At 57.1% G+C, this 22260-nt stretch overlaps 1 protein-coding gene across 1 annotated transcript; it reads left to right on the top strand.

Annotated features, from left to right (window-relative positions):
* Positions 1-1530: 1530 nt before the first annotated feature.
* Positions 1531-15510, top strand: GABRA5 (gamma-aminobutyric acid type A receptor subunit alpha5; the record flags this gene model as incomplete). The annotated part of the gene is made up of 9 exons (XM_081114806.1): positions 1531-1604; positions 6165-6283; positions 7612-7679; positions 7804-8024; positions 11566-11648; positions 12330-12476; positions 13456-13608; positions 14031-14236; positions 15196-15510. 9 exons carry the CDS (start codon positions 1531-1533, stop codon positions 15508-15510), a joined length of 1386 nt encoding a protein of 461 aa, XP_080970932.1.
* Positions 15511-22260: the final 6750 nt, after the last annotated feature.

Raw genomic sequence — 22260 nt, forward strand, 5'->3', positions numbered from 1 at the left:
CGAGGGGAGCTGGAGAGCGGGCGGCCGGGAGCGCAAACTTTCCCCCCGCCCCGGCTGCTGCGGGTGGGCAGGGGCGCACCGGGCGGCGAAGCACTGCCGGACCGGGCACCTGGGCGCAGCGCCAACCCCGGCTCGCCGCTGGGAACTGGGGCGCAGGGAACCCCGCCGCTGCCGTCATTGGCATCGCCCCCCTGGAGAGCCCCGCCAGCCGTGGGGCTGAGAGGCGCGCCGGGTGCCCGAGCGGCTGGCGGGGTGTCGCGTGCGGGCTGCCCGCTGGAGGCCGGGGGACTCGGAGCCGCCGCTGCACCGCGCGCTCCTCGCCAAGGAGGGAGGCGCTGCCCGGCGCGGCGCGGCGCTTGGCTGGTCTCGGACCCGGGACCAGAGCGGGAAAGGTGTGGGAGAGACCGAACGAGGCGGGAGGTGCAGGGAGCCGGAGGCGCGCCGCTGCGCACGGGGCGGGAGGCCGGGTGGCCGAGGCTGCGGCTCCGCAGTGGCGCCCCGCTCTCCCCGCGAGCCCCCGAGACGGTGCGGGGACTGGGGGAGCGCAGCCTTTTTCCTGGGGGGCTCTGGGCGGAGGGGCAGCGCCGCGTGCTCGCTGCGGGGACTCCAGCCCGGGTCAGGCGACAGCCCCCCTCTTCCTCCCCCCTCCACCCCGCGCGCCCACCGCCTGGAACCCGGGCGCCCTGCCCTTCTGGGCACGAGGGGCTTCGCTTGTGTCTGAGGTCGAGGAACCTGTTGTGCGGTTCCCACATCCAGAGCTGCCTGGGGTCTCCTTGGGGAACGTGCGCCCTGGGAACCCGAGGGGGGCTGCGCGCGCCCCCGGCCCTATGCGCAGAGGCTGGGAGATGGGCGCCTCCTTCGCTCGGTGTTTACTTGCAGCGCCCGAGGGACCGCCTGCCTGGATTTCGGATGCGTGTCTGACAGCCCAGCACAGACCCCGAGCGACACCCCCCTCCCCCCGCAATACGCGGGGCGCCGTGAAGTTTTTCCTCCCTGGGGACCGACTGACAAGGGGCCGCCTCCCTGACCTGCAGTTGGGTTTTATACCGACCCTGATAGACTGGTTTCCTAAACGTGCCTTTTTTTTTTCTTCTCCTTTTCCCTCTTTCACAGACTCTCTCTCCCCATCTGGCGGGACCAGGCGTCGTCTGCTGCCCTTGATTCCAGAAAGGTAAGCGCCAGTCCACGTGGCTCGCACAGCAAAAACCAGTTCCATCCCGTCCAGTACTGAGGACGGAGAGCGGGGGGCCGCTGGTAACACGCTGAAGAGGTAAATCAAAGTCCTAGAGACGCGGGAGGCCGCCGCGCTGTCCATGGACACGAGGCCAGACGGGCATTTCTCTTGGTGCCCAACGTGAGCCGTGCCCGGGGGGGAGGGCAGCCGGGTGCCCTCTGGGCCAGTCGTGTGTGTTAGGAACAGGAGCTGATTCCGGGAACGGGAGCAGGAAACGTGGGTGTTTATGGGGTGTCCTCTCTGTGTCCCTCCCAGCTTGAGGCTGCGGTGGGAGCTGCGGCTCTTCGTCCGCCAAGATGGCCCTTAAGATGCCCATGCTCAAGACCCTGCTGATCTTCTACCTGTTCCTGAACTTGGACTTCCGCCGCGGGTAAGTGGTCCTGTGCGCTCCCCCCTCCAGGGGTTCTGGGGGCGCCCGCGCCTTTCAGAGACGTGCCCAGTGGCGTCTGCTCCCCCCCTTCGCCGCCCCGCACCCTCCGGTGTGCGGTAAACACACAGAAGCCTCCTTGCCCATCCCCATCCCAGCTGATCACCATGGTGTCCCCCGTGTTCCTGAAGGGACATGTGTGTGTAAGTGAAAACGCACCCCACATCTACATCTCCCCGTGGACACATGGGGTCGTTAGGTTGTTTACTGGCAGACGGCACCGTGTGGGGCGATGTCAGGGCTGAGGGACACGCACATCCGTGCGTCTCGCTGCTGAGAGTCGGCGGGGCGGACGGTGGTGCATCTGCCTTCTGCAGCGATGGGAGGCAGCTATTACGGTCCCGGTGGATGCGGGTCTGAAATGGGAGGTAATGGGCCCAGGGCCGCAGCCATTAGCAGCGACAATGCTTCCTTTCTCCTCTAATTTGGTGGCTTCCTGAGGTCATCCGCGCCACGGAGTGGTGGCTGTTGGTTTCTGGAAGCTTCCACGGAACGGCGGTACATCGCCCTCCCATCTCCCGAGAGAACCCGGGGTTCGGGGTCCTGAATACCCTGCAGGGAGAGGTCAGAGCGACCGCCCATCCGGAAACAATACCTCCTGTGTGTGTGCGCACGCACATGCACGCGTGAGCCACAGACTGATGTATAAAAACGGGGGGGGGGGAGAAATATCCTTAATCCCACCACCCAGCAGCCAGCATCCTTCCTATTTTCGCGTGTTTTCTTCCCTCTTGCTTCTCTGCCTATTTTTTATGCATATTTATGTATGCAACGGGGATCCTACTTCACCTTCAATTTGGCGGGATGATTTTTTTCCCCGAGCCTAATGCTTTGTCATTATAAACTCCCTGAAATGTATGATTTACACATGGGTGGCTATTATGAAAAGGCACGACTGCTTACTCATCTCCAATTCACTTTCTCATCCGCTGTCTCACATTTCCCCACAATGAACACCTCGGGCTCAGACGGCCGTGCTAAGTGGGGTTTCACGTCCCGGCCTCGCCGTGTTTTCAGCGCTGGAGCCTGTCCTGTCCAGGGAGGGGGCATCTAGCAAAGCAGGGAGCCGGATTTCACACCCCTGAGCCTGGGGGAGGGGGTGGCGGGGGGTCCTTCAACCCCCACCAAAGAGACGTCTTCACCTCTGGGTGCAAAAGCCCCGGTAGATGTCTCGTCTTTGATACGGCTCCTCTCACTTGCTTATTACTCGAAAGGGATGTAGGAATAATTGTGTTGCCCTGGCTGGTGTGGTTCAGTGGCTGAGCGTTGACCCATGAACCAGGAGGTCAGGGTTCGATTCCTGGTCAGGGCACACGCCCGGGCTGCGGGCTCCGTCCCCACTGGGGGGGGGGGGGGCGTGCAGGAGGCAGCCGATCCATGATTCTCATCATGGATTGTTTCTCTCTCTCTCTCCCTCTCCCTTCCTCTCTGAAATCAATAATAATAATTTTAAAAAAGAATAGCTCAGCGGTCAGAACGTGGGCCTGCGCACCAAAGGGTCTTGGGTTCGAGTCCCCGTGAAGGGGCCACGCACCTGGGTTGCAGGTTCGTTCCCAGCCCTGGTCCGGGCACGTGCAGGAGGCGACCAATCACCATGTCTCTCTCACATCGACATGTCCCTCTCTCTTTTCTTCTCTCTCTAAAAAAAAAATCAGTGGAAAAATATCCTCGGGTGAGTGTTAACAAAGACACAGATACACACACACAGGCTGTGTACCAGGCAACACAATGGCACAGAGGAGGGCGGGGGTGGGGGGGAAGGAAGCCAGGCCACTCACTGGAAGCCCTATTGTAGCTGTAGTCCTTGCACCGGGTTTTCAGAGCCGAAGGGCAGAGCCCGTGGCAGATGGAACCCAGGGGCACTTCATTCTCAGTCTTTGCAACAACAACGTCGGGCGTCTCTGTCTCGGGGGCCTGGCGAGGATTTGGGGGTGGGGAAGGGGGGAGGGTCAGTCCTGAAGGGTCTGCATCTGGAAGAGCAGGTGGCCATTCATTTGTGGGTCCACAAAACAATGGATATTTTTTTCCCTTAATTGTCAGAGAGAGGGGAGGGGAGGGAGGAAAGAGAGAGGTAGAGAGAGATAGAGAGAGAGAGAGAGAGAGAGAGAGAGAGAGGCATCGATTGGCTGCCCCCTGCACGTGCCCCAACTCGGGCCAGCGATGGAGCCTGCAACAGGCGTAGGTGCCCTCGCTGGGGAATCGAACCCGGGACCCTTCCGTCCACAGGTTGAGCTCTGTCCATTGAGCCACACCGGCCAGGGCCCTCTTACATCGTGTTGTTGAACACGGTGGGCTCTGAGGACAAAGCTCACCAGCCCGTGCCCTTTCGAGGTGCTCACTTAATGAGTTTAAAGTAACAGACGAGCCGGCCGGAGGTACATTTCTCAGAAGTAATTAAATACTCGGGGGGGAGAGAGGGCGCAGCCAGAAATGCCACTTAGGGAGACAGATCAGCCGCCGCTTGCAGCCAGTCCGGCCACGTCCCCGAGTAAGTGAGCGCGAACCCGGGGCCGCCACGGCCGCTATTGATCCCAATTATGTAAATCAGGCATGGCTGTCCGCGGAGGCACAGAGAACGTGGCCGAGAAACGCGTCCCTAATTGTGTCCGCAGCTCCGCTCCTGGTAGGACGAGGCTCAGAGGATGTGGTGTGTGTTTTTCCTTCCCCCAGAAACGAGGACATCACTGCTGAACGTGCCCCCTTCACAAACACCGTCATAAGCCCTGGCCGGGGCCGCTCAGTGGTTAGGGCGCCGGCCCTCACTCCCAGAGGTCGTGGGTCTGATTCCTGGTCAAGGGCAGGTGCCTCGGTGGCGGGTTCGATCCCTGGCCCTGGTGGGGGCACACGCTCTGCTTTCTGTGACCGGGGAGGGCCCGTCCTCTCCACGGCTGTGACACACGGCGTGTAATTTGTTGTTAATCCTCACCTGAGGATATTTTGCCATTGATTTTTTTAAGAGAGAGAGTGTTAGGAAGGGGGAGATAGATGATAGAAAAATAGATAGATAGATAGATAGATAGATAGATAGATAGATAGATATAGATGATAGATGATAGATAGATAGATAGAGATAGATGATAGATAGATAGATAGATAGATAGATAGATAGATAGATAGATAGATAGATATAGATAGATGATAGATAGATAGATAGATGATAGATAGATAGATGATAGATAGATAGATAGATAGATGATAGATAGAGATAGATAGATGATAGATAGATAGAGATAGATAGATGATAGATAGATAGATATAGATAGATGATAGATAGATAGATAGATAGATAGATAGATAGATAGATATAGATAGATGATAGATAGATAGATGATAGATAGATAGATAGATAGATAGATAGATAGATGATAGATAGATGATAGATAGAGACATCCATTGATCGCCTCCCAAACTCACCTTGACCAGGGCAGGGAATGACTCTGTTACTAGGTAGGTGCCGTTGACCGTAATTGAACCCGGGACCCTTCAGTTTGTGGGTCAACGTGCTATCAACTGAGCCAAACCAGCTAGGGCTCCCTTTCTTTTTAATTTATTGATTTGAGAGAGAGAGAAAGAGAGAGAGAGAGAGAGAGAGGGAGGGAGGGAGGGGGAGGGAGGGAGGGGGAGAGGGAGGAAAGAGAGAAACATCGACTTGCTTCTCCAGTTATTGGTTGATTCCTCTATGAGCCCCAACTGGGAGTCAAAAGGGTGCCTCTTGCCTCATGGTCCGCCCCCAGCCGCCAGCTGGGCGCAGTCAGTGCTCTGAGAGGTGAGTCGCGGCGGAGAAAGCTGCGTCGGGGGCCCGCACCAACGGGACTGAACGTTAGCTTCTTAGAGCTTCACGCGGTCGCATCTCCACGGGGGGGGGGGGGGGGGTGGCAGGGAGACCCACAGAACTGCCACCCTCCTCGATCGGGAGGGAATTGATCTGTTCAGAGGCGACGGGTGACAGGGGCCGAGTCCAGGACCAGGGAGGAGCAGGCAGGCCCACATGGGTTCCGCCCAGCACCCGTCCCGGACGCTGCTGTCAGCTCTCAGCCAGTCCCCCCAAAGAAAGTAGAGCCAGCAGAGCCGGGACCCCGAGGCCAGCCCTTAGGAGGTTCCGGGGTTCCGCTGTCCCCCTAGCTGCCGAGGGCTGACTCCTTGGGGGCCCACAGCTGGCTCTCAGCTGGGAAAGCTCCCCTTAAAGTGTTGGTACTCCTCACCTGAGGGTACTTTCTCCATTGCTTTTCAGAGAGGGGGAGGGCGGGAGGGACAGGGAGCAACACAACTGATGGGAGGGAGACAGCCATCGGCTGCCTCCTGCACGTGCCCCGACAGGAACTGGGGATCAAGCCCGCAACCCGGGCCTGTGCCCTGACCGGGAATCGAGCCGTGACCTCCTGGTTCCTAGATCAAGGCTCAACCACTGAGCCACACCGGCCGGGCAGTAAAAATAATTTTTAAAAAAAGAAGAAAGAAATGATGAGCAGGAGCCAGAACCCTCTTGTGTCCCTGTCCCCAAAGCTTTCTGCAGACGCCGCCCAACTCCGAAGAGAGCGCCGAGGACAACATCACCATGTACACCCGCATCCTGGACGGGCTCCTGGAGGGCTACGACAAGAGGCTGCGCCCCGGCTTCGGAGGTGAGTGCCGCTCCCTGGCTGGGCCCGGGCGGCCCGACCCTCCGTCTCCAGTCCCCTCCCAGGAGATGCCAGCAGGCCCTCCCGGAGCCCCCAGCCACCGACACGGCTCCAGCCTCCTTCGGCAGCATCTTCCAGAAGCAAGAAGCTCCCTTCTTCCCCAGAACGTTCTTTTTTTAAAATGTAAAACATATATATTTTTTATTGATTTCAGAGAGGAAGGGAGAGGGAGAGAGAGAGAGAAACATCCATGATGAGAGAGAATCATGGACCGGCCGCCTCCTGCACGCCCCCCACTGGGGATTGAGCCCGCAACCCGGGCCTGCGCCCTGACCCGGCATGGAACCCTGACCTCCTGGTTCCTAGGGCGACGCGCAAGCTCTGAGCCCGCCCCCAGGCCGTGCTCCTTCTGGATGGGATGGGTGCTGTCTCCTGCCTCCTCGTTGGGTGGTGGTCAAGCCTCCACATGTAACAAACGCGTTAGAAAAGCTCCCCTGGTCGCCAAGTGCGACAGCAGCCTCCAGCCCAGGGGTTCCCAGCGTGGGGCACACGCCCACGGGGGGGGGGCCGTTTGATGTTTAAGGGGGGCAGCTCGAGGATGCGTCATTCACCGTGAATGTTTTGCATTTCTTAGGGTTCTAGGGGCCCCATAGGCCAGTGATGGCGAACCTTTTGAGCTCGGCGTGTCAGCGTTTTGGAAAACCCTAACCTAACTCTGGTGCCGGGTCACATACAGACATTTTTTGATCTTTGCAACCATCGTCAAACAAAGACTTATATGTTTGATATTTATTTTATAGATTTAAATGCCATTTAACCAAGAAAAATCAACTGAAAAAATGAGTTCGTGTGTCACCTCTGACACGCGTGTCATAGGTTCGCCATCACTGCCCTAGACCGTCTGTGCATATATATGGTGACATATCTATGTGTTTCAGTTCTCTGTTATATGTTCTGAAACTTTACTTGCTATTTTCTCATATCCCTTCACATTATTATTATTAACAATTCCTCAGTGAGTCCTTCCTCAGTCCGTCCACTGTCCTTCCGTCCTTTTGTTTTCCTCTCTCGTGGACGCCATGCTCTTTGGCAGCGTGTTTAGACCGAGCTCGTGGCCTCTGAGGCCTCCTCTGGGCGAACAGGGGCTCCCTTTGTGGATAAGAATTCTGGGGGGCGGGGGGCGGGGATCAGGACGGTAGAGATGCTCAGGGGGCGTGGCCGAGCGAGGCGGGCGCCCTGGCCTGGACGGAGGGCTGGACGGAGGGCTGGACGGAGGGCTGGACGGAGGGCTGGACCCTGGCGGCGTCACTCAGGCCCCTGGTCTGTTTCAGAGTGGACCACCGTGGTGAACACCGACATCCTGGTGACCAGCATCGGCCCGGTGACCGACACGCAGATGGTAGGTGCGGGTCGGGTCCCCCGCCAGGCCCCAGGGGATAAACACAAAGACCTGGGGAGGGGCTCCCCGAGCTGTGGCCTCACCTATGCCCCCCTCTCTCCCCCACCCCCCGGCTCTGCCACAGGAATACACCATCGACGTGTTCTTCCGCCAAAGCTGGAATGATGAGCGGCTGCAGTTCGAGGGGCCCATACATAGCCTGTCGCTCAACAACCTGATGGCCGGCAAGATCTGGACCCCGGACACCTACTTCCACAACAGCAAGAAGTCCGTCGTGCACAACACCACCACGCCCAACAAGCTGCTGCGGCTGGAGTCGGACGGGACCCTGCTCTACACCATGCGGTGAGCCCGTCCGCCCGTCCCTCCGTCCGTCCGTCCTGCGGGGGCAGCTGCGGGCCTGGCACCACGGGAGGGCGCGGGGCGGGGGGGTGTGGAGCCGGGGTGGAGCGTGCAGGGCCCTCAGGGAGGGATCACAAGAGGAGGGCAAGGGGCGCAGTGCAGGTGCAGCAGGAATTATAACGGGGGCTTATCGTGGGCAGCGCAGGATGGGGGTGGAGACATCACAGGCAGGGATACGGGGTGCAGCGTGGGGTGGGCAGGGGGCCGGGGCACAGGGCAGAGGGGCAATGGGGGGACAGAGTCACCTTAGAGCAGTGGTTCCCAGCCTTGCTTTGGCCACGCCCCACCGAAGCCTCTCTACCATCCTGATGCCCCCCTCCCCCGACATGGAATTCTTATTATTCACAAAGCGAGCTCCTATTCACACGGAGGAGCCTCAGAGGCCATGAGCTTGTCTAAACGAGCTTCCAAAGAACATGGCGTCCGAAAGAGAGAGAGAGAGAGAGAGAGAGAGAGAGAGAGAGAGAACAAAAGGCCAGTGGATGAACTGAGGAAGACATCGCTAAGGAATTGTTTCAGTAATAATAATATGACGGGATAGGAAAAAATAGCAAGTAAAGTTTCCCAACATAATACAGAACTGAGATGCATAAATATGTCACTATATATATTTTTTCTAGACTGTCCATGAGGCCCCTAGAACCATAAGAAATGCAAAACATTCGTGGCTAATAACTCATTCTCCAATTGCCCCCCTTAACACTCAAACGGCCCCCCTGTGGGGCGTGTGCCCCACGCTGGGAACCACTGGTCTAGACAGAGGAGGCTCCGGGCACTGCCTGGGAAGAACCTGGGCCCGGTCCTTCATCCCTGTAGCAGGTTTTGTAGGGGGTTTCGGGGGGTGGGGGTAGAATGTTTGGTCGTGTTCACGGGGCTTTAGCTGGGGCTTCAGCACCATGGACAGAGGCGGAAGGTGTTATTCCCGGAATGGCCACAGGAGGGCAGCAGCGTCAAGTCTCCTGTAAGAAGTATGTGGATCCCTAGACGTGTGCCGTATAGTGAGTCACTCACTTGAAGGACAGTGCATATATGTTCTACATGTTTTATTCCTGCGTAGGATCTAAAATAAATTATCCAGATGCCACCGGAAGTTTTGAATTAGGCACTGGGAGTGCATGAGCATATACACACATAAGCAAGTATATCTTTACCTGTCTTTTTTGTCAGACATTAACACACCAGTGTCTAGTTAAAAACAGCACCAACAGCCCTAGCCGGTGTTGCTCAGTGGATAGAGCGTCGGCCTGCAGACCAAAGGGTCCCAGGTTCGATTCCGGTCCAAGGAACATACCTTGGTTGCAGGCTCCTCCCGGGCCCAGGCCCTGGTCGGGGCACTTGCAGGAGGCAACCCATGGATGTGTTTCTCTCACATCGCTATTGCTCTCTCTTTCCCTCTCTCTTCCATTCTCTCTAAATCAATGGAAAAATATCCTCGGGTGAGGATTAACCACAAAAAATTATAATAAAAGAAATTCATAGTTTGTTATCTTTAAAAAACAACAACATGGCACCAACAGATATATTAGGCAGGGTGGCTGGAACACGGTTAAAGGGCACCCCTGCCCAGCAGTGCCCCGGGCCTCCTTTGCAGGGCTGGGCAGGGGAGAGGTGCAGAACCCAGCACTGCCCATTTTGTGTGGTTTTCTAGCTGGAATTTCTGGTGCTGATCGCATGGCAGTTTCAATTTCACTGCCATGAAAACCCCGGGCAGTAGGGGGCGACCACGTGCCTGAGGGGACCTGCCAAATAGGAGACCTTTTTCTTGGGGAGCTGGGGAGCTGGGAGGCGGTGACAGGATCCCCCCTTTCCTCCACACCCTCCGAAGGGGCAGCTCTGGGGCCAGTGCCCGTGAGTGTCCTGAGTCCTGGGTGGGAGGGAAGTCTCTCTATCAGAGACCACGAGGCAGGCAAGCATTTGTCCTCCCGTCGGACCTGGCTCCGCCTGGTTTGGAAGCAGAACCAGGGATTTCCGCCCGGAGCTTCAGCACCACGGACAGAGACACAACGTGTTATTCCTCAGAACGGCCACAGGAGGGCAGCAGAGGATCGTGTTTGCGCAGGAATTGGCTGAGCGTGTCCTTTAAGTTCTAGCGTAATGAGCAGATAGTTCCATATAGGTGCCCAGCATAATCGATAACTTGCTTGAAGGGCATTATACACGTTTTATTCTGGGGTGGTATTTGAAATTAATCGTCCATATGTAACTAGAAGTTTTTAACTAGGAACTAGTACATTTGTGAGTATATACACATATGAGCATCTATATATCTTTATCTTTTTCTGTATATTTATCTGGGTAAATATGGCACTGAAAGATATATTCGGTAAATCTTGCTTTCTTCCTGTGTTTGTTTGTTTGGTTAATCCTCACGTGAGGATGTTTGTCCATTGATTTTTGAAGAGAATGGAAGAGAGAGGGAGAGACAGAGAGAAATATCCATGTCAGAGAAACACATCGATTGGTTGCCTCCGCTAGGAGCCCTGACCAAGGTCGGGGCCAGGGAGGAGCCTGCAACTAAGGCACATGCCCTTGATGGGAATCGAACCCGGGACCCTTTGGTCCACAGGTTGATGCTCTATCCACTGAGACAAACCGGCTAGGGCTGGTCCTTCTTTTTAAAAACTTAAAAATTGATTTCAGAGAGGAAGGGGAAGGGAGAGAGAGATAGAAACATTGATGATGAGAGAGAGGCGTTGATCAGGTGCCTCCTGCACGCCCCCATACGAGCCTACAACCCAGGCATGTGCCCTTGACCAGAATCGAACCCGGGACCCTTCAGTCCGCAGGCCAACGCTCTATCCACTGAACCAAACCAGCTAGGGATTTGTTGTTTTTTAATTCATTCCAATTCAGTACAGTCTATGTTTCTCAATGGGAAAGCTGGTAATATGTGCAATTCTCCAGAATGGCCACAGGAGGGCAGCAGAGGATCACTTATGCGCAGGACTCCGCAGGTATAATCATAGCCTATAGTCCCACGCAGGTGTCCGGTAGAATCAGTCACTTACTTGAAGGGAATTGTCTACGTGTTACACGTGTTTGGGTAACATTTGGAGTAAATTATCCGCACGAAACTAGAAGTTTTTAACTGGGTCCTAGTGTGTGTCTGTGAGCATACCGCCGACAGAGACACAAAGTGTTATTCCTCCAAATGGCCACAGGAGGGCAGCAAAGGATCGTGTTTGCGCAGGAATTGGCTGAGCGCGGCCTCCGAGTTTAAGCAGATGGTACCATACAGGTGCGCGGGACCATCGGGAACTCGCCTGAAGGACATCATAGACATGTTCTGCACGTCTTATGCTGGGGCAGTACTTGAAATGCGTTACCTATGTGTAGCTAGAAGCTCTTTGGTCTATCAGAGCAGTCTCTCCATCAGAGACAATGAGCTAGGCAGGCACCTGTCCTCCAGTGGGACTTTCCTGGACCCCCAGGGCGGGGGCCTGCCGGAGGCCGGAGGCCCATGACTCTCTCTCTTCTGTTGCAGCCTGACCATCTCTGCCGACTGCCCCATGCAGCTCTACGACTTCCCCATGGACGAGCACACCTGCTCCCTGAAATTCGGAAGCTGTGAGTGCCCATTTTTCAATCTGTTTGTATGGATTTCAGAGAGAAAGGGAGAGGGACAGCGACAGGGGTCCTAAAGGGAGGAGGGGTGAGGGACGACGACGCGGGATGGGGGCGGACAGAACTGTCGGCCCCGGAATGCCCCGGTCGGTCCCTCCCTCTGGTGTGAAAACATCACAGAGCCTCCTGCCTGGCTCCCCTGAGAGATGGTCGGTCGGAGGCCGGGATTACGGTTCCGGTTGCAGGCTCCCCAGCCCCAGTAGGGGCTCATGCAGGAGGCAACCAATGGATGCTTCTCGCTCTGTCTCTCCCCGTCCCTTCCCCTCTCTCTAAAAAAAAAAAAAATTAATGGAAAAATATCCTCAGGTGAGATTAGCAAAAAATAATAATAATAAAATAAATTTAAAAATGTTTTTATTGATTTCAGAGAGAGAGAGAGGAAGGGAGAGGGAGAGAGAGAGACATCAATGATGAGAGAGAATCATGGACCAGGTGCCTCCTGGGGATCGAGCCCGCGACCCGGGCCTGTGCCCTGACCTCCTGGTTCACAGGTCGGTGCTCACCCCCTGAGCCACGCCGGCCGGGCTGGACTGGGGCTTTCTCCCGTCTCTCTGGCTCCTTCGGACGGGCCCGGTGGCAGGTGACGCCCCGTTTATGCCGCTCTCCCTGTCCCCCCGCCCCCAGACGCGTACACCAGCGAGGAAATCACCTACGTATGGCTGGACAACAACGCCACCAACGGGCTGGCTGTGGCTGAGGACGGCTCCCGGCTGAGCCAGTACTACCTGACGGGGTTCGAGACGCACTCGGGCAGCTGCTCCACCAGCGTGGGTGAGTCCCTGCGGGCGGGCCGGACGCCACGCTCTCCCCTCGGCCGTGGGGGGTGGGAGGGTGGGCACAGCGGTCAGTCGGCACGCAAACCCAGGGGCCACGGAGACGCGGCCACACCCTCCCCCCAGCCCCGGCTCCTCGCCAGTTCACCGTCAACGCCGCCTCTTTCTTGGGGATGAATGGGGGTCCCTGTGGGCCTCCCACAGGGTCAGGCAGAGCCAGAGCAGGCCCAGGGGCATCGGGGGCATCGCCAAGGAAGTTCCCAAACTCGGGGCAGACAGGGGTGAGGGACAGGCCCCAGGGCAGGCACGGAGCCCGTGGGGGGCGGCCACCCCCAGTCCCTCGGAGCCTCCCGACCCCCTCCACCCACCACAGGGCGCTGGGATGTGCCCGGCTCTGTCTGGAGAGGCCAAACCCTCAGTCCCCCTGGCAGCAGCGGCAGCGGCCAGGGGGCGGGTGGAGGGGCACAGAGGGGCCGGGGATTAGAAAGACAGAAATCCGATCTCCCCGGGAAAGGCAGCCTCAGGGCAGGCGCCTCAGAGGCTGGTGGCCCCGGCCGGGGTGGCTCAGTGGTTGAGCGTGGACCTAGGAACCGGGAGGTCAGGGTTCGACTCCCGGTCAGGGCACAGGCCCAGGCTTCGGACTCCATCCCCAGTAGGGGGCGTGCAGGAGGCAGCCAGTCCATGATTCTCTCTCATCATGGATGTTTCCATCTCTCTTCCCTCTCTCCCTTCCTCTCTGACATCACTAAAATCTATTAAAAAATTTAAAAAAATCAACACTTAAAAAAAATTAATTTAAAAATAAAGAAACCCATGGGTTTTCCATCCCCTCCTTTGCCCGAACCTTACAAACAAACACTTATCTGAGGGGAGGTGCCAAGAGGGCAGGCCCCGGGGCACAGGACACGCCCTGGAGATCCGGGGTGGGGGGGGCGCGCAGGTCCTGGGGCGCTGACGGCTCCCTCTCTTGTGCACAGGCAATTTCACCGTCCTGACCGCGGACTTCCACCTGAAGAGGAAGCTCGGCTACTTCCTCATCCAGACCTACCTGCCCTGCGTCATGACCGTCATCCTGTCGCAGGTGTCCTTCTGGGTGAACCGGGAGTCCGTGCCCGCCCGCACCGTGTTCGGTGAGTCGGCCTGGGCCCCGCCCGCTCCGCCACCCGTGCCCGTGGCGCTCGGATGCCGCGTGGGGGCTGGGTGCCGGCCCTGAGCCCGTGCCTGCTCCCGCCACCCGTGCCCGTGGTGCTCGGATGCCGCGTGGGGGCTGGGTGCCGGCCCTGAGCCCGTGCCTGCTCCCGCCACCCGTGCCCGTGGTGCTCGGATGCCGCGTGGGGGCAGGGTGCCGGCCCTGAGCCCGTGCCCGTGGCTCTCGGATGCCGCGTGGGGGCTGGGTGCCGGCCCTGAGCCCCGCCCGCTCTGCCACCCGTGCCCGTGGCGCTCGGATGCCGCGTGGGGCTGGGCGCCCGCTCTGCCACCCGTGCCCGTGGCGCTCGGACGCCGCGTGGGGCTGGGTGCCGGCGCTGAGCCCCGCCCGCTCCGCCCCCTGCAGGGGTGACCACGGTGCTGACCATGACCACGCTGAGCATCAGCGCCCGGAACATGCTGCCCAAGGTGTCCTACGCCACCTCCATGGACTGGTTCATCGCCGTGTGCTACGGCTTCGTGTTCTCGGCGCTCATCGAGTTTGCCACCGTCAACTACTTCACCAAGAGGAGCTGGGCCTGGGACGGCCAGGGCGACGCGGGCAGAAACAGGGTACCCATCCCTTCCTCCTTCCTCTCTTCTTCCAGGTTCTCTTAAAAAAAAAAAACACGATGTATACACACGCGCGCACACACACACACACACATTGATCTCAGAGAGGAAGGGAGAGAGAGAGAGAAACAGCCATGATGAGAGAGAATCACGGATCGGCTGTCTCCTGCACGCCCCACACTGGGGATGGAGCCACAACTAGGGCCTGTGCCCTGACCGGGAATCGAACCCTGACCTCCTGGTTCCTAGATTGATGCTCAGCCACGGAGCCACGCCGGCCGGGCTATGTATCTATCATCTATCATCTATCTATCATCTATCTATCTATCATCTATCTATCATCATCTATCATCTATCTATCTATCTATCTATCTATCTATCATCTATCTATCATCATCTATCATCTATCTATCATCTATCTATCTATCTATCATCATCATCTATCATCTATCTATCTATCTATCTATCATCTATCTATCATCTATCTATCTATCTATCTATCATCATTTATCATCTATCTATCTATCTATCTATCTATCTATCTATCTATCTATCTATCTAATCTATCATCTATCCATCCATCCATCCATCCCTCCAGCCTTGATCCATTGTATTTTTTGATGCCTTTCAAAGAAAATTCCAGAGGACAGTGTGTCCCCACTCAGCACCCCGCATGCCAGTCATGCCCTGCGACAGGCCCCCTGCCCTCCGTCTCATCCGTGCAGAGCGGCACCCCAGTGTGTGGGGCACCCGCAGACGAAGGGCACCTTTGGGCGTTGTGACGGGTCCGCCTGTGTAACCCGGGCCCCGTCACGATAGAGAGCACCACCAGCTGTCCCCGGTCCTTCCCCTCCACCCCCAACACCGTCACCTGCTGTCCCGTGGCACCCCCACACCCCGTGGCGTCTGCTGACGGCTCTCCCAATGGCGCACCCTCACGCTCTCATTCTCCTTTGCAGCGCCGGGGACGCCGCCAGGGCCGCAGAAGCCTGTACGCCGTGAGGAGGAGGAGGAGGGCGGCCCGCTCGCCCAGCATCCCCCAGGGGGAGCAGATCCCCCTGGGGCCCATCGGACGGGTGCCGGCCCACCTGGAGCCGATCCCCGAGGCCCGGGAGGAGGCGTCCCCAGTCCACGTGCCCATCTCTTCTGATGACGAGCGGGAAGTGAAGACCTACAACAGCGTCAGCAAGATCGACAAGGTGTCCCGCCTCCTCTTCCCGCTCCTGTTCGCCCTGTTCAACGCTGCGTACTGGTGGACATATCTGTCCAAGTAAATGCAGTGGTAGGGGCTCCACCCCCCTCAGTCAGCCTCCCCCCCCCCCCGCCCCCCAAAAGTCAGCCTCTTCACTCTCAACCGCGAGAGCCATAGTTTCCGAGGAATGGTTCCCCAGAAGGGCTAATCTTAGAGGGACTCTCCATCCTAGGACACCATCGTTCAGGAAATTCTTGCATGTTTAATAATGCGTACGAATACGATTGCCTTGAGGTTTCTATGTGCCGCGTCAGATGTTTCGAAGATGTCACATTGATACGCGAAACGAAGCTCTGTCTAGAAAGCCAGATGGGCTCTGACGCACGTAGAATCTGACACTGATAGTTTACAAGCAAGAAAGGTCTATTTTTCCCCCTATGCCAAGGGTTACCGGACAATGCAACTTTTTATACATCCAACAGCATTTCATACAAAAATTTCCCGGCCAAAAAACTATTTTAGGGACCTGCTCACGGTTGTTACTTGACCAAAATTCTTGCAAAAAAAAATCAGAGATCACCAAGAGCACATCCTTTTTTTTTTTCTTTTTCCCCCGTTTCACTCCCAAGGAAACCGTGAGCATTCATGTACAAAAACGAATCGCCTTTGCTAAATCTTACTATTCGGAAATTAAAAGAAGTCCCGCATGACTTCACGTTACTAAATAGAATAGGCCAATATTTACGCAGACAAATTAGATTCACAGATTAAACTATTGCCGCCCCCCCCCCCCCGCGAGGGGGAAAACAAATTAACTGCCTAAAAAAAAAAAAAAGATTTCTTTTTTGGGGGGAGAATAAGGAGGAATTAACATATTCCCTCCTCTCCTGCCACTGCCCCTACTAATTGGACCGTGAGAACGACAGAAAAGATGTTACAACAGAAAGAGGTGTGATGACAGTCTGGCTTCTGGCCCGTGATTCGCTGTCTGATCTGACCACGCCTCGCTGCTACCACCGTGTGTAACGCTTCTGTGGTGCCAACCCGTGACCGAACCCCCAGCCCCTTACTCCCTTGTGCGCGCCTTCTACTTGACGTACTGCTGCTCCGTGAGCTTTTGTATGCAAGCCTTCGATGCTCACCCATCAGACACGCACCAAGCCTAGGGCTCCATGTCATATTTTGGGGGGAAAACACACACCCACTTCCTATCTCGGTGGACCCACCTCCTCCCCGAACAGGACCAAGGGCAGCCCATCGTGACACCGCGTGGGTGAGCACTGGCAATATCAGGGGGCTCCCTCGGGAGCGATTGATTGACCGCTGTGCTGTACACCTGAAACTCGTGTAAAATAATGTAAGATACCAACCATCACTAGAAATAAAGTTTGAAAAGCAGAGACAGTGGCCCTGGCTGGTCCCTCGGTCGGTCGGTGCGTCGTCCCCGATACAGCAAGGTGTCCGGTCCCGTCTGCACGACGTCTCATGGGAAGCCGGGATTCGGTTTCCCAACGGCCGCCCGGGAGGGGGATGGTGTTGGGGGGCCCGGGGCCCGCTGGGCTGCACTAGTGAGGGACTGCGGGGTGCCCGCACGCACATCTCGGTCCCGGGGGCGGCTGGAGTCCTGCGTGTCACGGAGCCATGGTTGTCTTGACAAGGTCTCGGCTTCCCTACAGAATTCCCCCTCCCTGCCCCCCCCCCGCCCCCACCACCACCCAAGCTCTGCCTCCTACGCCAACTCGCTGCACAGGCTTTGGTCTGATGTTCCTGTGACAAGAAAGACCCCACAGTCCCGCTCTCCCATTTTGTGCCATAGAAGTTTCAGCGTCTGTTAATTTTTATTTAGTTTTAAATATGTTTTTATTGATTTCGGAGAGGAAGGGAGAGGGAGGGACAGACACATCCATGATGAGAATCACCCAGCAGCCGCCTCCTGCACGCCCCCCACTGGGGAGGGAGCCCGCAACCCGGGCCTGTGCCCTGACTAACGGGGAGTCGAACTGGGACCTCCTGGTTCCTGGGTCGACGCTCAACCGCTGAGCCAGGCCGGGTCGGGTCGGTCGGGCCAGTGCTTGTTATTTTGGATGGACACACAATAAAGCATCGCCTTGTGCGGGGGGATGAGAACAAGGCAAGAAGTAAACACTGTGAGCAGAGCGGTGCATGGCAGTGCCCTACTTTTCAGCGCCCTGGCATTGGAATGTGCCTCCTTCGGCATCACCCTCGTGGGCCAGCAGGCAGGATTCTGGGTATCGCAGGCACGGGTGCGGGTATGTAGGGCAAGCTTTGGCTCCCGTTGGCCTAGATCAGGGATGGCGAACCTTTTGAGCTCGGCGTGTCAGCATTTTGAAAAACCCTAACTAAACTCTGGTGCCGTGTCACATAGAGAAATGTTTTGGTATTTGCAACCAGAGTAAAACAAAGACTTATATTTTTGATATTTATTTTATACTAGAGGCCCGGTGCACAAAAATTTGTGCATTCGGGGGGGAGGGGGTACCTCAGCCCGGCCTGTGCCCTCTCGCAGTCTGGGACCCCTCGGGAGATAACAACCTGCTGGCTTAGGCCTGCTCCCGGGTGGCAGAGGGCAGGCCCAATCCCAAGGTGCAGCCCCTGGTCAGGCTCAGAGCAGGGCTGATTGGAGAGTTGGGGTGTCTCCCCCTGTCATGCACAGAGCAGGGCGGATCGGGAGGTTGTGATGCCACCCTCAGTCACGCTCAGGGTAGGGCCGATTGGGGGGTTGGGGCACCATCCCCTGTCACACTCAAGGCAGGGTCGATGGGGAGGTTGCGGCGCCACCCCCTATCACACACAGAGCAGGGCTGATCAGGGGGTTGGGGCACCACCCCCTATCACACTCAAGGCAGGGTCGATGGGGAGGTTGCGGCGCCACCCCCTATCACACACAGAGCAGGGCCAATCAGGGGGTTGGGGTGCTGCCCCCTGTCACACACAGAGCAGGGCCCATCAGGGGGTTGGGGCGCTGCCCCCTATCACACACAGAGCAGGGCCAATCAGGGGGTTGGGGCGCCATCCCCTATCACACACAGAGCAGGGCCAATCAGGGGGTTGGGGTGCCTTCCCCTGTCACGAATAGAGCAGGGCGGATAGGGGGTTGGTGCTCCGTACCCTGTCATGCACACAGTTGGAGAGCTCCCCACTGTCACGCACAGAGCCGCAGGGTGATCAGGGGGTTGGGGAGCTCCCCCCTGTCACACACAGAGCAGGGCCAATCAGGGGGTTGGGGAGCTCCCCCCTATCAGGCACAGAGCAGGGCTGATCAGGGGGTTGGGGTGCCTTCCCCTGTCACGAATAGAGCAGGGCGGATAGGGAGGTTGTGGCCCCGCCCCCTGTCACACACAGAGCCGCAGGGCGATCAGGGGGTTTGGGCACTGCCCCCTGTCATGCTGATCCCGGTGCTGGGAGGCATATTACCCTTTTACTATATAGGATAGAGGCCTGGTGCATGGGTGGGGGCTGGCTGGTTTGCCCTGAAGGGTGCCCTGGATCAGGGTGGGGGTCCCCACTGGGGTGCCTGGCCAGTCTGGGTGAGGGGCTGAGGGCTGTTTTCAGGCTGGTGGGTGACTGAAGCTCCCAACTGCTCCTTTTTTTCTTTTTCTTTTTTCTGGGCCAGCTTTAGTTTTGAGGCTTGGCTCCAGCTCTGAGGCCTCGGCTGCTGAAAGCAGGTATCTGGTTTGTTTGGGTTCTATAATCGAAACACTGTATCAACTCCAGCTCTGTGATCCCGGAGGGCTGAAAGCAGGTTTCTGGGGTTTTGTTTAGCTTCTTTATTTGTAACAATGTTTCAAACTGCAAGCTCAGAGGCCGGCAGCGGCAGGCGGGGAACGTTGGCTTCCTCTGTCACTGAAGCATGCAAGCCTCATGTGCACTTCAAGCTGCCTGGCTGCCGGCCGCCATCTTGGCTGGCAGTTAATTTGCATATTGCCCTGATTAGCCAATGGGAAGGGTAGCGGAAGTACGGCTAATTACCATGTTTCTCTTTTATTAGATAGGGTATTTAAATCCCATTTAACAAAGAAAAATCAACCAAAAAAATGAGTTTGCGTGTCACCTCTGACACACGTGTCATAGGTTCGCCATCACTGGCCTAGATGCTTAGCTACAAAAAGTGGGCTCGCAGCCTCCTCGCTAACTACCCAAGTGACAATGGGGCAGCACACACCGTCTTGCTTCTCTGCGTGTCCTGTGGGACGCGGGACGGCGAACGGGTCCAGCCAGTCAGACGTTCTGTTTCACAGAGATTTGGGGATGTTGAAACCCAACATCAACTCCGTGAATGGGCTCCAGTCCTGGGCAGGTGAGCGTGTGCAGACCCACCTTTCCATTCCCACGGTTACTGACTGGGGTCCCCACGCCATGGGATCGCGTTCCCGTGGGAGGGGGCTGAGATCGAGAAGGCAGCTGCGATGGGAAGCAGCCTGTTCAGCCCTGGTTGAAGGATTGGTTCTCTGCTAGGAATGCCCTAGAGAGGTGTTTTTTTTCCTTCCACCGAGAACATGACCTTTACGTCTTGTTCAGTAAGCTAATCCGTGCTCCTGTGATAGAAGAAACTCCTATTGATAGAATAGACCTGTCTGGGTAGCACCGCTCTACACCACAGCCCTTCTCCATCAGAGAGGGAGGGAGGGAGAGGAGGAGGGAGAGGAGGAGGAGGAGGAGGAGGAGGAGGAGGAGGAGGAGGAGGAGGAGATGAAGAACATAAGGAAGAGGAAGGGGGAGGGAGAAGGTGGGAGGGAAACGCATGTGAATGCTGGGAGGTGGGAGGGGAGGGGAGAGAGAAAAGCCCAGAAACCAGGGTCTGGCTGGAGTGGCTCCCTCCGGGCACAGCTGTGGATGACGATGGAGACGGTGCTGGGCAGAGTCCACCCCAAGGCGCAAGGCCCACCAGGGTTCCCTCCAATCTTCCCGTCACCATTGGCCTCCGTGGTCGAATGTGCGTCCCCTGGGAAGGAACGATTTCTTGAGCAGGGGGAGTGTGCCTCGCTCTCCAGGAAAACAGTATTTTAAGTATTTTAACAAATTAATCTCCATGTCTCTACGAACACATCTGGGAGCACCAGGGCCCCAAGCGAGCACGGTGCGTATTTGAATATGAATGACGCCGGTGATTGAGGTTACCTAGGCCTGCGCGAAGAGGTTGTCTCCTCCGAGATTGGCATGATGATCTGTTTGTCCTTTTCAATAGCAGGTCTCAATCCCCGAATCATCTTCCCCGAATCAGATGATTCTCGGAGCTGATTTTGAAATGAGCTCGGATGGGTTCTTCGTGGAAATGTGTGATTCAAATATATTTAGTGCTTAGGTTTTTTTCCCTGATAGGAAGGTTTACGACTTGGGTCTCCTTAGCTTTTCTGAGTTCAAAACCAAAGATCTGATATGATATCTTTTTAAAAAATATATTTTTATTGATTTCCGAGGAAAGGAGAGGGAGAGAGAGATAGAAACATCAATGATGAGAGAGGATCCTGGATCGGCTATCTCCTGCACGTCCCCACCTGGGGATCAAGCCCACTACCTGAGCAGGTGCCCTGCTCAGAAATCACACCATGACCTTCTGGTTCATAGGTCGACTTTCTTTCTTTTTTAAAAAAATATTTTTTATTGGTTTTTTACAGAGAGGAAGGGAGAGGAATAGAGTCAGAAACATTGATGAGAGAGAAACATCTATCAGCTGCCTTCTGCACGCCCCCTGCCGGGGATGTGCCCGCAACCCAGGTGCATGCCCTTGACCGGAATCGAACCCGGGACCCTTCAGTCTGCAGGCCGACGCTCTATCCACTGAGCCAAACCGGCTAAGGCCATAGGTCGACTTTCAACCATCGAGCCACGCCAGCCGGGCTTTTTAAAAATAGGTTTTTATTGGCTTTAGAGAGAGGAAGGGAAAGGGAGAGAGAGAAAGACACATGGATCAATGAACCCTTTAACCTGCAGCCAGAGTATGTGCCGGGACAGGGAATCAAACCCGTGCCCTCTTGGTGCCTGGGTTCACGCGCAAGCCACTGAGCCACACAGGCCCGGGCCTAAGAGCAAACGCCCGGGGGGATTTACTCTGAGCTGAGCTGATATTGCCCCAAATCTATGGTGGGAGACACGCTTTCCGGGTGCTCATGACTAATGAAAACCTAAATGAAATTCCCTGTCTGGGGGGCACTTCCATACGCCCCACTCGCTTCCTGGCTCAATCCAACTGCCTGTTCCTTCGGGACTTGATGGGTTTTTTCAGCCGCCACTGTTTGCTGTGAGAAAGACACCCATCGGGGTGCCGTTACCCACAGACTCCCCAGCAGGCCACGTTCCCCACGCAGAATCGGGGTCGCGAGCAGAGGAGGAGGCCAGGCACCCCGGCACGACGTGGGCCCCGGCCCACCCAGAGCGAGGCGCGCCTAGTAGGGCCGCAGGAGGTCGGGGAACCCCAGAGAACCGCTGCCTCGTGTTGAAACAACAGCAGAGCCTGGGGTTCCTTCCCTCTGGACGGCGAGGGCCCATCCCTGGGGCCCATCCTCAGGCTCCCTGTGGGGTCCCCCAAGGCCTCCCCGCCCAGCGGAGCGCACCCCCTTCCCAGCCTCAAAGCCGGGTCCCCCCCTCCGCTCCGGTCCCCCCTTCTCTCTGCCCAGCGCGTTGCCAGGCGTGTAATTGGGGAAACTCCTCCCCGCGGCCGGGACCGCCTCCGAGCGCGCAGCAGCCACGCGGCGCGCAGACCCCACCGCGCGCGCGGCACCGGCGGGCGGCGGGCGGCGGGCGGCGGGCAGGAGGGGGAGGGGGCGGCGCGTCGCAGCGGCGCGGGGTCCCGCGGAGCCGCGCGCAGACCCGC

The sequence above is a fragment of the Myotis nattereri genome (genome assembly GCF_964212035.1).
Source record: "Myotis nattereri genome assembly, chromosome: 21".
Taxonomy (NCBI): Eukaryota; Metazoa; Chordata; class Mammalia; order Chiroptera; family Vespertilionidae; genus Myotis; species Myotis nattereri.